Source organism: Lepidothrix coronata, unplaced genomic scaffold (genome assembly GCF_001604755.1).
Source record: "Lepidothrix coronata isolate B3197 unplaced genomic scaffold, Lepidothrix_coronata-1.0 Scaffold23, whole genome shotgun sequence".
Taxonomy (NCBI): Eukaryota; Metazoa; Chordata; class Aves; order Passeriformes; family Pipridae; genus Lepidothrix; species Lepidothrix coronata.
Window position 1 is genome coordinate 2,751,118 of NW_016690203.1, and position 17,052 is coordinate 2,768,169.

General features: G+C 42.5%; 1 protein-coding gene across 1 annotated transcript in view; it reads left to right on the plus strand.

Moving 5' to 3' along the window:
• PHACTR1 (phosphatase and actin regulator 1) overlaps nt 1-17,052 on the plus strand; it is a 312,791-nt gene that overhangs the window by 14,207 nt on the left and 281,532 nt on the right. The window contains exon 4 of the mRNA XM_017808609.1: nt 1,525-1,671. Coding sequence (XP_017664098.1) covers nt 1,525-1,671 — 147 coding nt within the window. The remainder of the gene's footprint in view (nt 1-1,524; nt 1,672-17,052) is intronic.

The following is a 17,052-nucleotide window of genomic DNA, read 5'->3' on the forward strand; positions in this document are numbered from 1 at the left end:
TAGCTAATATTACAACCATGGAAGAACACCTAGCATGCCCCAAAACCTCTATGGGATTAACTGGCAGAAGTGCAACAGAAAAGTATTGGTTCTGCAGGAACAAGTCAGAGAGTTGTCCCTCAAAATTCAGACCAGCTAATGTTACTATTGCTGCCTTCAGAATTACTGAGGCCTGGTATTCCTTCCCTGGTCTTTTTTTCTCATTGAGGTTGACAAAACCAAAAGATTTTGGAAGTAATGACAACTTAGCGACTTTAAGCAGGCTGTTTTTTTTTTTTTTTAAATACTGAATTAAATGGGACAAACTATTACACTCCCATGCATGTATCAGGAAAAGGTTCTTCACCCAAAGGGTGGCTGGGCACTGGAACAGGCTCCCCAGGGAAGTGGTCACAGTACCAAGCCTGTCTGAGTTCAAGAAACATTTGGACAATGCTCTCAGGGACATGGTGTGACTCTTGGGGTGTCCTGCACAGGGCCAGGAGTTGCATTCTATGATCCTGATGGGTCCCTTCCAAATCAGCACATTCTATAAGTATTTTAACTCTCTAGCTCTCACTTTATGTAGTCCTTTTGTGCTATCCCTGTATTTTATTCTGAAATAGCATTTTTAATTATTTACATTACACTAACATCTCAGCAGTCCCAACCGAAACTGGAGCCCTAATGTGGCAGGCAGCCTACAAACCACAGGGTAAGACCATCAACATAAAGAGCTGATTACTAAACAGCGAAACAGAGATGCCACAAAACGTAGCTCTGAGTGTGGAGATGGAGAACAGAGTCACTAATTTTTGCCTGTGGTCACATTTTTCTCAAAGACCTGCTGGAGTATGAGTCCCGGGTCTTAAGGGATGGTCACTTTTAAACGCCGAGTGTGGGCTCCTCAGTCTCCTTGGCATTTTAAACTGCCAAGGCATGGTACACCATTCTGCTTTACATCATGGGGTTGCCCAAGGAAAGAGGGGAAGGAGATGAAGGGATGCACCGTTAGACATCGCACCAAGTCTTGAACCAGCTGTGCTGTGAGTTTTGGGATGCCCTAGGCTTGAAGAGAGCAATCCGGGTTGCCAGGCTCGCTGCGCGGTGGCACCTCAACCAGCCAGGCCCACTGGCGGCGTGTGGCACCTGCTTGGCCCGGGGGGGGGAGGGAACCACCTCCGCCGGGACCCTCCCCTGGGGGCGGGAAATCCCCTCCGCCGGGACCGTGCCCGGGGGCGGGGGGCAGGCAGGCAGGGCTGGGGACAGGGGTCACCGCTCCGTCCGCCGGGAGCGAAGGCGGGCGGGACACGGCGGGGGCAGCGGGCAGGGCCGCCGCGGCCGCTCCCGTCCGCAGATCCTTGACGGGTTTTCCCTGTCTCTCCCCCTCCCTCCCTGCGCTCCTTTCTCCCTTTCCCTCTCTCCCTCTCTCCTTCCCCGTCCTCCCCTCCCCCTCCCCGCGCCTCTCTCCCTCCTCCCCTCCCCTGTCTCCCCCTCCGCCCCCTCGTCGCCCGGCCGCCCCGCGCCGCCGCTCGCCCTCGCCAGCTCGCCGGGCCACGCTGCTCACCGTGCCCACATTAATGGCGGCATCTTCCGAGGAGGACATCGACCGCAGACCCATCCGCCGCGTCCGCTCCAAGAGCGACACCCCCTACCTCGCCGAGGCCCGCATCTCCTTCAACCTCGACACAGGTGAGAGGCGGCCCGGCCCGGCCAGCGGCGGGGGCAGCAGGGAGGGAAGGGGCCGCCCCCACCCTCCTCCCCCACCAGCGCCCACGGGCTCCCTGGGCTCTGCCGCCCGGCCCTGCCCAGGTGCCCGCGCCTTCGCACCTCACCGGCCTCCCCCGGCCCTGCCCCGCTGGCCGGCTCTCCCTGCCCCGCGTCTCTCACCTGGGTGAGCCCTGTGCCGGCTGCCTTTCGCTGTTCAGCCCCTCGAAGCCTCCCCTCTCGCAGAGCGCCGCCCTCTCGCCCTGCAGAGCGTCGTGCTGCATCCCCACAAGGCTCCTGCTCTGTCCCTCCTCACCAGGTTCTTCTGGCGTCCCTCCTGGAGACGCTGACCTTGGCGTTTTACAGCTCTCTCCCTGTCTCACTCTTTGCTTTCTTCCTTTGGTGGGTTTGTGCCTCAAAAGTGCAAGGAAACTTGCACCTGCGTTGTCCACTTTTTCTCAGTCTCCTGAGTTCCCCCGTTGTCTCAGGGTTGCCTTTTGTGACTCTCAATGGGTGTAGAACCTGACGCTTTCTACCAACACATCTCCAGCTCCCCACATTCACCTCCTCCTGCCTGTTATTGGGATGAACCTCCTGCAGTTCTCCAACTGACCTTCCCGTCCCCTTTCTCCACTGCTGCACCTTCCTCTGTGCCACCTCTTCCTCATGGCTCCCTTGAGATTTCAGCTGTCGCCTTCAGTTCATCCTGCACATGATGAAACTATCCTGTTTCTTTCCTACTAGGCCTGTGGTTTTCCCCTCCTTCCCTGACCTTTTCTTTCCTTATGTGCTCTGTCAACAGCAAACTACACCAGAGGTTACTTGCTTTCAAAAACGAAGGAAAAGAAAGTTCTTTTTTTAATTCTCTGCACCAAACACCAGAGTTCCCCTCTTTGGGAAGGGGGGCAGTGTGAGGAAGGATCTGTAGCCAGCAATACTGCAACCTCTCTCATGTCCCAGCAGTAGCACACAAAATGACCCAACTGTGTAACATTCTTTGATGCTGAGCCTGTCAGATCACTGCCTGCTGTAAAGGGAAAAGAGCTGCCTCAGAGTTGCTGCTTGCCATGCTGCGGTCTCCCCTATCCCTCCTCCCCTCTTTCAGCTGGCAGAAAGTTGGAGATGGCAGAGATGCGTTTTCTTCTCCATTTGGGGGTAGAACAGATTCCCCTCCCCTTCCTGTTATCCCTGCTGCAATTACACCCTTGGTAATGTCTGATATGCAGTTTGGTTTTATCATTGACAGAACGGTTGGTTACATTGTATGGCAGGTCGTTATTTCTCTCTGATCATGACTTTTAAAAATTTCCAAACCATAGGTAAGTTGGGTGGCATTTCAGGGCACAGGCTGGAAGACCATGCCAGATGCCAGTGTTCAGCTCTGTAAAGAACTGGGAGTGAAAAGAGAAAGAGCATCACCATGCATAAGGCGTAAATAAAAAAAAAGGCTGTGTATGATTATTTGACTGCTGAAATAACCCTGCGCTGACTTGTGTTCTCACAGGTAATGTTATGACATGTAGTTATAAATAGATAAACCAGTTAAGAGCAAGGCACCTTCAGATCACCTGGTGCCTCATATCTCTATGCTGAGCTAGACATGCTGTCTTTGCTACAAGTCCCAGAGCATGTGCAAGTCTCTAGGTACCTCTTTCCTGCAATCCGCCAAAGAATTTGATAATTACACTTAGCTTCTTTCTGTTCCTCTCCTCCCCCTGGCTCTCTATAATTTGTGTCTTTACTTGCAAACCTGGGAATAGAATTCCTTAAAAAGAAATAAGGAAAAGAAACAGTACTGGTATATCAAGAAATATAAACGAAAAATGTTTTAAGTAGTGCAAGTGTGTGTTTTCATTAATTCATCTGGCAGTGAGTAGTTTGGAGCTCAAAAAAAAAAAAATTGCTTAGCAACCAGTATTGAGTGAGTGAGCCAAAAAGCAAGTGAAACGTGCCACTGATACCCACTTCATTTCTGAGCTGTTGGGTTTACGCTTATGTTTGCTCAGAAAGCTCAAACTAAGAACTCTCCAATCTGAGGAAAAAGCCATTAAAAAAATGTGTTTAGCCCCTTTTGCTCGGATTTGATAATGCCGTGCGGCTCAGGGTTTCCTTTTGAATCTAATTGTTTGTGAGGTGCAGTGTTCTTGAATTTATTTTTTTAGCTCATGCGGGGGGAAAAATACCACCCTGTTCCTAAACCGACCAGGTTTCCATTTGCAGTTTCGTTGCTGGTGTCGTTGCTGCCGTGCCACGGAGGGTGCCAGGTCGCTCCCGGTGTCCCGGTGCCCTGCAGGCGGAGGGGCCGCCCGGGAGCCCGCGGGCGCTGTCCCCCGCCCCCGGTGCTGAAGCCGCTCCGCCGGGGGTGGAGGCTGCGTGTCCCGCCTTGCCTTGTTCTCCTTCGCAGTCCATGTGAGCACAGGGGTGTGTGTATTTCTTTGCCTGCGCAAGGGAAAGGCGGTAGGACGGAAGTAAAGCCGTTTCTTCAACCCACGGATGCAGTCGGAACTAAAGTGACGCTTGGAGCGCAGGAAAAAACCTCTTCCTTACATGCTTATCACTTGCTTTGCATTTGGTGCATTCCATATCTACAGCTGCTGCTCAACCACTGCTTACAGAGCTATTTTTCCTACAGCTGGTACAAGTCAAGCTGTGTTCCCCAGTCATTGTCTCCTGTGAGGACATGGTCAGAGCGTGGCTGTACATGCAGCTGCTTTGCTGTATTGGAAGTTAAAATCCACTTTTATTAATGAACCATAACCAGACGCAGTGAATACTGCTCTTCTCCACTCTTAATTACAACCACTAGTTAAGAACTATCAGGTTTTTATCTACTTCAGCTGTAAGTCATAATTATACCATTAGTGCTGTTATCTGTATTGTTGAACAACTGAGATTGCATACACAGAGTCAATTACACAATTTGGGTATAGCACATATTTGGTCTGGGTTTTTAAAAAAACAGAATTTGTAAGTGATTAACAGTGCAGCTTCTACCCCGCCTTGTATTTTGATTATACCAACAATTCTGCCTTGTTTGATTTTTCTAAAACATTCCAGTTTATTATGTTTGTTTCTAATATTGATCAATTAACTCACAATTATTACCTAGCATGAGTTGACTAATGCTGTTCGATTAGTTTTTCCTGGTATGTTTTTTTTCTGCTGGTGTTCCCAGACTGATTAAAATACCAAGTTGTTTTCCAAACTCAGGGTTATTCTCCCTACTATTATACATATGCAAATCCTATTAATCTGAGTTATGTGCTTATATTAAGAGGATAATTCTTCCCAAAGGATTCAAATTACCTCTTCTGCAAAAATTAATGTAGCTATGTAGCATCGTAAAGCCATAGACTGGTATAAATTCTTTTTTGCATATTTGATACTAAATCAGTCTGCATACAGAAATTAATTTTTAATTTTCTGAACAACTTCCTACAGTGCAATACTAGAGGAATGGGGAATGTGCTCTCACTTTCAGGTGGTTATCTTTTGTTTTCTTTATTATGATTAGCAATCTGGCATTGCTCCATCTCTTAACATCCATCTTTGCCTTTTCTTACATATCTTCTTAAAAGCAGTTTTCAGATTGTCTTTCTGACTTTCTGATTCAGGCATCTAAAAGGTAATCCAAAATTACTTCTGAACACTTGGGCCTCCATCTGTCCAATAGCGTAATCCCTTTCCTGGTCCTGTGCCAGCTGACAAGTTCAAGTGTTTTTTGTAGGTTTTGACCTATTACAGGTTTTGACTAATTTCTATTCATCCTCTTGCAAAACACTGTACTTTTAAAATGGCAACGCATGTTGGGTAGCTTTTGAGCTTGATAAATTGGCAAAGAATAGTTCCCAATAAGGAAATAGACCACTTAAAAACTCCCTAAATGTTCCAAGGTGTGTGAGCTTTTCTTTTGCCTCCCCCTTCATGCAGCTGCTTGGGGAATCCCTGTCAGAATTTTTTTGATGTTTGTGGTAGGGGAGGAGGGACTATCACACTGAGTTGATCTGGCCAGGTTCTCTTTAGCCCTTCAAGTGTTAGTCATTATTGAAAGTATTTCTGTATATACGCAGATACTCTTACTCCTTCCTAGCCAAAAAAGATGAAGCTTTGTACTGCAATCCTTTGCAAAGCTGATTCTAGCAGACTGGCCTCTTGTTAACTGGTGCAAGAAGTTGTCTTTGTCTCAGCTCCACAATCATTCAGGGAGGTCACCGAATGTCAACCTTTGTTTGAACAAGGGTGATTGTCTACTTATTTAACCTGGGAATGGAGACTCAGGGAGAAAGCAAGCCAATGCCTTGGAGAAGGTGTAAGCCCAGAATGACTGCAGAAGCTGTATGAGGGGTCAGCAAAGAGGAGATGTTCCTTCAGAAAGAATATATTTAGCTTCCATGCTGTGAAATGAGGGGAGAGGAGCTTTTGAATGTGAATAAATGCCTCCCACCCTGACTTAAAAGTGTGTACCAGTGATGAACAGAAGCTAGAGGAGTGGCCAGCGGAGTACAGGAGCTGAACTCTGCAGATAGAGGGGGGAGAGAGGTAGTGACAGATAGGACTCGTTAGAGATGGTGCAGCCTGTGTTAGCTATGGAACCCAGCTGACTCGCTTGGCCCTGAAGCGTAGCACAGAATTTTAGTGTACTGAAGTCACTCAGTAATCTCACTGAAGTGTCTGGATCCTCAAGTAATTTAAGTCATTTGTTGACTTCAGCCAGGGATCTAAGTCAGACTGTAGAAGTACACATCTCTGCTCCCCTTCAGTGATGAAAAATCTGTTTTATCTCTTTGTGGTATGGAGCCACACGTTGTCATGGAATGTATTCTGGGGAAGAACTGAGTGGCTCTACATAATTTTGCCATGTGTACAGAAGAAAGGTCTAGAAAGGCAAGTGAACTTGGTACCATTTACTATTCTTAAACGGTGACGAATAAATCACACTGGGGAGAGGAAAAAAATCTACATCAGCCTGTGTTAGTGCTGCTACAAGCAGAATTAATTCACAGGGTGTAAAGAGGGAGGAGGATGCTGGCAGAAACTGCTGAATGGCTGAGGCAAATGTTCTTGAGCTGGGAAATGTTCATGGTCGGCTGTTTCTGTCATGCAGAGCTGGTGGGGGAAAGCCAGGACACAAAGGTTGACTGTTGGTTTTATATACAGGAACTTTCCTGGTCTGAACGAGGCACAAAGTTGAAATCCAAAGCTTCTTACATTTTCACTGTCCTGGCACCTTCCATTCTGGGTCCTAGTGCTTCTTACAGCCGTCATGGTAGGCTGCCTTACTGTTACTGTTTGTATCGCTGTGTTTGCTCCATCATCTAGCTTTACAGCTATGCAGAATACTTTTCAGGGAGTAAAATAATGTATAATTTTCCTTTCTAATGGAAAGATAACATTATTAGTGTATTAGCCTCATACATGTTGATTTGTTTGGAAGGATATGATATATTTTTCTGCAGTGATCAAGGAGGACTTCTTGAACTTTCATATTGCTGCTGTGTAAAATAAGAATATTTATACAGCTCACGGAGGTGGGTAAATTTTAAATAGGTGAAAATAAAGTGAAATGACTTGACTGGATTTTCTGCAGGAAATCTCTGTCACAATAATTATTAATTTTCTCCAAAACCTGTCATTTGATTTAAAAGTCAGTTTTGAAGTTTCTGAGTTTGCCCCTGGTCATCCTTACATATGATTTAGTCCACTAACCCAGTTAATCGTCTCTGCAGTCATTTGAAATGTTTTCACATTTGGAGTTGTGTTGTTTCTTTCCTCTTTACCCAGTGTATGTGTGAATATATCCATAATAAAATACTCTGCATGGTTTCACGATATATGAATAAATGATCCCTAAAATTATATAAGAATTTCAACTACTTTGGATTTATGGACCTCACAGATTAGAAATAATGTTAAAAGGGTAATCTGAAAGGCATATTTAAATTTTTTAAAATTCTTTCAAATTATGGTGGCTTTAAGATTTCAGGTAGAAAAGGCTGGGTTCAGGAGAACAAGGAAGAGAGAAATATGCAGTAGTTGGCCTTCTAATATGTGTAGGAGGTTTTATTTCTTTCTGGAGAAAGATTAGTAAAAATGCATGCATGGAAAATTTCCACTTTCATGCTCTGCTCTAATCACTCCCTCAGATTATTGTCATGGAGATCCTGTCACACTTAGGAAGCAGAATCACGGGTTTTGGCAAAGCATGTTTAATGCCTTTATAAAAGGGCCTGAAGAACTGTCCTCCTTTGCCATCAAGCGTTACCTTACCAAACCTCGTGCCTGCACTTGAAGTGAATGATGACTGTTAGTCTTAATGCTGCTTAATTTGGAGTACAGCTGGAGATCGGATGTGTGCCTGTCACTCATTTCCTGGCTGTTTTCCAGTCCTGGGAGCATGAGTACACACACCAGGAAAAATGAACATCCAAACTGAAAGCCACCCATCACGTGGCAAGGATAAGCCATTTGAGATAACCAGCCCTTCCCTGGGCTAAGTGAAGTGGCTGAAAGCACCTCTGTATCAACAGGGTAAACAGTGTGTTTTGAGAGAAGAGATCTTAATAGCAACTGAGGCTTTAACTCTTATACTTGACTTTGGAGATCTTTGATTTAAGACTATGACCTTCACTGAGTGCCAGACAGGTTATCCAAGTTCTTTTAAAGGGGAAAGATGCCCCTGCTTCACCAGCTGTCATCCAAAACCAATTGTTTATGCAGCCCCTTTAGTTAACAAATATAACTGAAGGCAATTTGAAGGAAAAGCATAGTTAGTTGAAAAGATGGAACTGGCAAGAGAAAAATTATATAAGATCCATTTCTCTGAGTGCTGAAAGTTTTGAGGTTTTAACCATTCTAGTGGCACTGCACGTATGCATCAACTTTCTGTGTAAGGGGGCAGCTGATACCCGTGCAGTCAATGGCACCAACACTGCTGTGGAACAACTGTGTCAGGAGATAGAAGGAAGGACGGTATCTCCTTGCTTTGGGATCAGAATATGCAGACCTGATGCCTCTTACAACTGCCTGCTGTATGTCTGATTTTAAGGCTGCTGTAGTGCTTTGTTGTTAACCTGGCTCTTCAAGAAAACTGATGCTGTGAAATTTGCCTGAGTAAGAAGTTATCTCTATGTTTGCATTTTGTTCAATGAGCTTGTTGGGTTAACACAACCTAGTTTATTCCTGCAAGCTGGTACACTGAAAAATACTTTTATTTTTATTGTTTTATCAGGAACCATAGTTTTCTTCTTGGAACTAGATCCTTAAGGAAAATACATTTTTCCAAAACTTCAGATAAAATGTCAGAACTAGCAACCCAGTTCAGAATTGTTAGCTATAAAATTTAGTAAAAAGACAGACCTAATTCAAAGTAACAGGTATAATTATCTTTAGTTCTTAATTACTCTGAGTCAACTAATTGGTTTCATTGGGATTACTGACAGTAATACTCAGAGTTAGGCATGTAAGTGCCTTCAGAATCAGTCTTAAAGTTTGTAAGTTTTTGCAATATATGACAAAAGTCATTAGTGCAGAAAGAATGTCCTGGGCTGTCTGTTTTCAAATATAAAATGTCAGTGTTAATAAAATATGGTGTTATTAGTGGTATTTTCTTGTGTTTATACTTTAGACCATAGTATCAGTGTGAAATGTTATACTTCTGTAGCAAAATAAAACTTGTCTGCCTTCATGCTTTCTTGGTGATGAACATTCGTGACAATGTATCTCTTGTGGATAAGGTACAAAAAATGTCAGTTTTAACATTTTCATCATATTAATGTGATGTATTACATTGGTAATACAATTTGTTGATGTAGTCCACTAGAAATGTTTTCTTCTTTCAGAATACTGTTAGGGTAAAATTATTTATAATCATGCAATAACCATTTTTAATCATGCAATTCTGTTGCCTTCATTTAGAACGCATCGATGCTCTTGTTTTATATTGATGTGCTGAGGCTACAGCTTGACCCTCAGTGTATGGCTGCCTTCCCTAGGTTTCATTGCAGAGCCAACGTTACTGAATATTTAAAAGAATAATTATTGCTTTACTGCAGACTTTATAATAATTTTCATATCTTGAAAATACAATCTATATAGTTCAATCTATATAAATGTGAATATGATGTTCAAAGAAGAATTTAATGAGTAGCAAATTCAGCAAGAAAATAGGGAGGCAGAATTGAAAAATTAAATGCCTGTGTTTCTTGTGCACTCCAGATTCACTGAGGTTTCATTCTGATTATGAAGTACCTAAGATAGGGGGAGATTAGGAGAGGTGTTTGCATATACTTGTGTTTTTATATACTGTATGGACACATGCCATTTTAACTACGATGGATAATAACTGCAGTGCATATTTTAGTTAATCAAAAAATTCTTGCTATACATAATTTATGGTGCAATATCATTTTTACGATTGATGCTTACAGTACTTGGACAGACAGACATCTGGTTAATTGTTTGTAAGCAAATTAAATACTTTATGTATTATTAAAATGAAATTTCATCAGGGCTAAATCTAATTCTTTGCTAGAATGTTGGAAAGTCTGTTAAGGTCTGACTCAAACTTGATGCCTCAAACTGGGGAAGACCTGTTTTGACTGTGGCACTTGCCTGCCTGTGTGTGCTTATTTCTGTTCTGTGGATAAAAGAGTAAGGAGTCTACTGACAGATTTGAGAACTGACTGGGGTGCATGCCCTTGGGAAAAATGTTCCTATTTTCTCTCAGTGGGTCAAGTGTTACAACAGTGTAAGCCATCAGAAACAGTGTTAGGTTAAAAAAGTCTCTTTCAGGCTAGTCCCATTTTGCTACAGCTTTGCACTAAGTCTTAGGAATCTCTCTCAGAACAGAAAATATACCCCCAATTAGGATGAAATGAGAAATTAAGAGTTATATTGCAATATTCCTTGAGAAAGAGATTACTCCCATCTGTAATGGTCTTTTGTTTTCCTCGCTGAGATCACAATAGTACGGTTTTCATACATAACTTTTTCTTCTGCTTAATTCTCTGCTGTCTTGCACCAGGAAAGTGCTAGAAACAAATGCAGAGACCTTGACGTGGCTGTGCTTCATGCATGAGGCATCTATAACGTTTGGAAGAAAATGGCTCTTCCCCACTCTCAGCCTCAGTTGCAGGAGCATGCGTGCGTAGAGGTCACGTTGTGCAGTCTGCTGGTGAAGGGCTCTGTAGTTGACTATCTCTTATGTGCTCTCACCTTCTGCCTTCTGTGGGGTTTTGTTGTTGTTGGCATCTCTGTTTTCCTGTCACCCTTTCCATTCTCTGATGTTTATCAGGGCTACAGCAATAGGCAGCAGCAATATGTTGGCCTGTAGTTTCTTGAAGTCTGCCCCGACTGTGTTGGGAGAGTTGCCATACCAGCATTTGAAACTGTAAGTGGAAACTATGACTTTAAATGATCACCCTGCATCCTCAGGACCTCTGATAAAGAGCTAATAATCCACACAGTGCCTCCAGGAACCCATTTAAGGCAATCATTCCCCAAAGCGATCATCGCTCCTGCTCTCTGCCTAGAGAGTGCTCTTCTGGTTGTTGTGGATAAAGGTGGTTTATTGAAAATACTGAGGTGGAGTGTTAGGAATAAACTGCATTAAACTGCTAATGAGCAGTAATTGTTTATATTTAAAGCAATTTGGCATGTTCATCCATTCATGGACAATTTAATTTTGTCTTACCACTTTTTTTGTTCATCATTCCTTATGACTTACACTACACATCAAGGTTCTTTTTAGATTTCATTGGTGTGCTGAATGTTTTTACAAAAACCTCTAAAAGTGTTTTTTTTAAAAAATTGGTTTTTTTAAAATTAATTTTTTCACATTTACTTACTAGGTTAAAATAGCCAAAAACAAATGAAAAGCAATTGATCATTTTAATTTTCTCACTGTGGAAGCATGGCAAAATCTTGAAGCATTTCAAACCTAATAATAAAAAATTAACCAGGACTAACTTATTACGTGTAAAATAATAGCCCATAATTATAAGGCAAGAAAAATCAATAAGGCTCAATCTGTATTTGAGTCTTATCTCAAGGCTTGGAAGAACAAACTGTTCTGTGAGATACATTTGATAAGATTGCTTCAAATAATATTTTACAGAACAAATGAGCTGATAAATTATATTTATTTAAAAAAAAAAAAAAAACAAGATAGGCAGCACTGAATAATCATGAGGTCTAACCTTGTAAGCCTTCCCCTCTGCAAGCAGTGCATGTAACAGCTCTGTCAGTGCTAAAGGAGACTCAAGGGGAGAGTGGCAAAAATGTTTGATTGGGAAGTATCATTACACGGATGGAACACAGCTTTTTCCTTACAGCCTTCGTGACATAGTAGTAGGAAGCCAGGAGAAAGAATCACCAAAATTAAGGCAACACAGGATATGTGGTGTCATTAAAACATGGCAGGGCTTACTAAACTTAACTGCTCGCAGTTAATGCTGCCCTAAGTGCGGAAACATGATCTTAGCAGGTACCCATCTAAGTGGCTGTATATATATGTCTAGAGGTGTGTGTCATCTCCCTGCCTGAGAAGCGTGCAGGGACCATCTGTTAATCAGCAGGATCTTAAAAGGCTTAAAGTGAGCAGCAGAGGGATCACTCTAGAAGATGTGCAACTTGTTCTTTCAATTATGCAAGTCAGTGGCAGGTAGACCGGTTGGGAGCAGTGATAAGTTCCTTCCCAGTAGCTGTTTCAGGATGTGTTTCTTCTGTAACTTTTGGCAACAGTTACTAACATTTGCAACCAGTTGTGATTTTAAATAGCGCCTCTTGTTGAGAGGGAGCAAAATCTGGGACCTGTTTGCTGAGATACATCCTGCTTTTAAACTTCTTTCTTCCCTCTGTTACTAAAATAGAACATTGTATCAGCTATGTATCAGTGTGGTGAATAAGAAACCAGTTAGCTTTCCTTAAAGTCACAACAGAAAGATTATTATCAGCAAGAGACAGAGGGATATCCTGAGAAAGTCAAGTAGTGGCAATATTAGACATAGTAAAATCCAGAGCTGTTTTAGCAAAATATTATTCAAAACATCTGACCGCCCATGTAGCTTTTTGTTACTTTGGTAGAACACGTTTGGTCTTTTAGGTTTACTTATGTGAAACTATGGGATTATGTCTATGTGTGCAATAGAGCTTTAGCGTACCACAGCCACTAGTGTACATCCAACTTCCCTTGTTGAATGGTATGTTGGGTTTGCCTGTTTGCCTATGGGAACTGACTGTTTTATCCCTTTTAGAATTTTACACTGGATTTAAGGCAGAATTTTAAAGTGGATTAAGCAAGGAAATGTAGGGTGGATCTTGAAGAAGGTGTTCTCAGTAGTTTAGACCAACTTTCATATTTTGATTTAGCTGGTTTGCTATCTTAGAAAAAGATCCAGGACTGTATATAAAGGAGCCCTTCATCTATTTGTTTTATTGGGTGGAAAGGGTAATAGTCCTGTTGTTCACAGTGTGACCTCTTAACTAATACATCATCCAAGGAACACAAGAAGATTTCCATTGTCCTTCCCCTGTCTTCAAATGTGCCCTAAGTCTCCAAGATAAGTAATCTCCAACAACCGTGTATGTCCTTTGCGTGAGGAGGAAGCTCAGAAGACGCAGAAATGATATAGAAGGAAAGGATTAGAATGGTAGTGCAGAGGACCTGTATTGTGTCTTTCTTCAATCACTCTGGCCTTAATAAGTAAGCTTAATAATTGTATTTGCCAACAATTTTTCCTTTCCAAATTTTAAGAGAGATCAAAACATTTTCTGGAAAGAACTGGTATTTACAGAATAGGGGAGAGAATAGCTGAAGTGGTTTCAATCATTAAGATGTATTTCTTTCCCTGAAAAGAAGATTTTTGGACTGAAGAAAGATGTTCCTCTGTCCTAGAATTGAATGTACTGAGGTTTTTTTCTGCTTACTGGGATTTAGAGGACTGTATTTTGTAAATGCAGTATCTCACTTTGCTTCCCACAGAACATTACCAAACCAGATTCTATAAATGTCTATGCAAGTGTTTTATGTGAGCCAAAGATATTTTTTCTTGCTAGATCTTTTGCACCTTGCTGTACAACTGCACAGGTGTTTATGTGTATCCTTTAGAGTTTCTATTCTCGTCCATAAATGAAAACCTAGAGTGCTAGTCTCTTTCTTCTGAAAAAGATCTCTGATGCTTTTCCCTTAGGTATCCCCTTCCTTAATTCTGTGCCGTTCTGTGTGATAAGGGGGCTGCTTTCTCTGAAGGACTTATCCTACCTTCTGAAGTCTGCATCACAGTCATCTTTCTTTTGAGATTGGAGAACTGTGAAGAAATGAGTTATTTGTAACAGAGTTTCTCTGTACTGGTCTTCATACTGGCTAAAGAAGTGACTACAAAAGGCAATAAAGGTTCTTTTTCAACACTGTATGTACTGAGTCAACAGTACCCTGAAGCTACATTGGCCTCAGAGCAAAGGATTAAGCACACATCTAGTGCAGAGGACTTTTTTATGTCATTGTAATATCTCATTCCTGCACTTACATAATTTATCCTGTGAGGATTACAATGATGTGTTTGCTTTTAGATGCACCTCACCTTTGAAACCTTTTCTGGTATCTTCAAAAATTCAGTAAAAGGGATGTCTTTGTAAATTCTTTCAGGCTTCTTTTTCTTCCCTGTCCCCCCCAGGAAAAGGATGCAAAATATGAGCAGGTAAGTTTCCTTTTAATGAAGTTCTGTAATAGTTCACAGTGGCTTGGGAAAAAAAAAAACATTCAGAAAAATAGATCTGACTGATTTCCTGTTCATTTAAATAATGTGTCTATCCTACAGCCCTCTTATGTAATACAATTTTTAGTCCCACATGGGTAAGGAGTAGTTATCTATAGCTCTGCTTACTTTTTACGCTTTATTATAATGAATCTCCCAAAACAACCCTTAAATGGTTGCAGGGTAATTAAGGTTCACTGGTACAATGGTAACTAGATTCTATATTTAGTTAGTTTCTCTGTAAAGTAGAATTGCTGCATCATATTTGAAATACTCTTCAATGATATTAATGAAATGTGTCTTATAGGAACTTCAGTTGGATGATCAGTGTGGTTAGTATTTAAATTTTCTGCAAATCTAACTTCTATTACTCAGATAAACCAGCTTCTGATAGATCAACATTACAGCATCCTTATTCATAGAAGTACATATTCTGTTACAGTTCTGTAATTAGCCATGGGAAAGAACTGCTACCTCATAAATGGCTTATTGTGACTGTGGAAGGACCCAGCTCAGGAAAGCACTGATGCATCAAGATTCATCATTAGCAAACATCAGAAGCGTGTTCCTGAATCGGTCTCTTAAGCTGCAAAGGAAAATCTGCTCTGTGGTAATCATCGTAGAATCTTAGAATGGTTTGAGTTGGAAGAGACCTTCAAATATCAGTTGGTCTAACCCTCTGCAATAAGCAGAGACATCTTCAACTAGGTCAGGTTGCTCAGAGCCTCATGCAATCTTACCTTGAATGTTTCCAGGGATGGTGCATCTACTACATCTCTGGGCAACCTGTTCCAGTGTTTCACCACACTCATTGTAAAGAATTTCTTATGTCTAGTCTGAATCAACCTTATTTTAATATAAAACTGTTTCTCCTTGTCCTATCACAACATGCCCTGCTAAAATGTATGTACCCATCTTTGTAATAAGCCTCCTTTAAGTACTGAAAGGCCACAATAAGGTCTTCCCCAGAGCCTTCTCTTCTCCAAGCTGAACAACCCCGACTCTCTCAGCCTTTCCTCATAGCAGAGGCATTCCATCCCTTTGACCATCTTTGTGGCCCTTCCCTGGACCTGCTCCAACAGGTCCCTGTCATTCCTGTGTTGAGGACCACAGAGCTGGACACATATTCCAGATGGAATCTCACCAGAGTGGAGTAGAGGGGCAGAATCACCTCCCTCAGCCTGGGGAGGGAGAGAGCTGGCCATGTTGCTGTTGGTGCAGTCCAGAAGGCTGTTGGCTTTCTGGGCTGTAAGTGTACATTGCCAGGTCATGTCCAGTTTTTCATCCACCTGTACCCCCAAGTCCTCCTGCATCCCCCAGCCTGTATTGATACTTGGGATTGCCCCGACCCAGGTCCAGCACCTTGCACTGGGCTTTGTTGAACTTCATGAAGTTCCCATGAGCCCACTTTTCAGGCTTGTCCGGGTCCCTAGTCATTTCAGCACCTTCTTGCTTTGTCTTTATGTTTCAGGAAACAGTAAAACAACACCAGTCTCTGTAAAAGTCTTGGCAGGATGTGGAGCAGATGATTCTCATACGTTCCTCTTAGGAGTTTTGCATTGTCTTGGAAGGCACAACAAAGACCCTGAAGTGCTGGCACACCTCTTCAGAACGCTTTGTGATTCTACAAAGTATCATATCTAGAACCATGCTGTGTCCATGCATAGAAGTATGTAGGGAACAGACTTTGGAGAGAATGGGGAAGACTTCATCACATCAACTCAAATAGTGGTTCCTGCTGCTCTCACTCATTGCTGTTCTTTAGGGCCTCATGCTTTCCCTGCTTGCACATTGAGTTACTGTTGGGTCAAATTAGGTTTGCTAGATCAGCCTCTTGGAAATCAAGGTCACATATGTGTATGTCTGGTGTGCACACTAATATTCAGCTGGGTTGTCCCAGTTTTAGGAGTGCAGGAGTGTTCCCCGGGTCTCTCATCACAGTATACCATTGATTTTTGTATAGCCTCTTCCACCTGCCTTGAACTGCTGGCCCACACAGCCTCATGGCAGCTCTCAAGTTAGACAGGTTTATGGTTGCCAGATGTGTTGGCCTTCTTGTGGTTTCTGCGGTTTCTCTCTGGGAAAGAACCATTTGCAGGTCTTTCCAGATCTGAAGCAACCCGGTCAGAGCAGTAGTATAAGCCTGTCTCTGGATACCTGTAAGTCTGCATACTTTTCTCTGCATTCGGAGAGCATCTTTACAGATGCATGGACAATCTGACACATCCAAGAAAAGTGTATATTTCTATCTAGAAAAAACTATATCCCAGGGAAAGCTACCCACCCCGGCCTTACTACTGTCCTCAGGATACCTTCTGGGAAGTAATTTGCAGCTGACCTCATGGTGTGTGCACCAAAAGGAGACTTTTCTGGTCTGATGAGAATTCTGATGTGCTATAAGCTTTGTTGTATTAGTACACTGGCACACTAACGAGGTGAAAAAAATCACTTTCTAGTGTTTCTAGTGTTTTTCATCCTAGAGGTGCTAGCAGATAAATATTGATTGACTATATTGAAATATTAGTAGAATTAGATGGATCCTCAATTGATACTGAGGGAGTGAATGAATTCTGAGGTCTTGTTCTGTGGCCCTGAGCTCTTGTTCTCTGTAGTG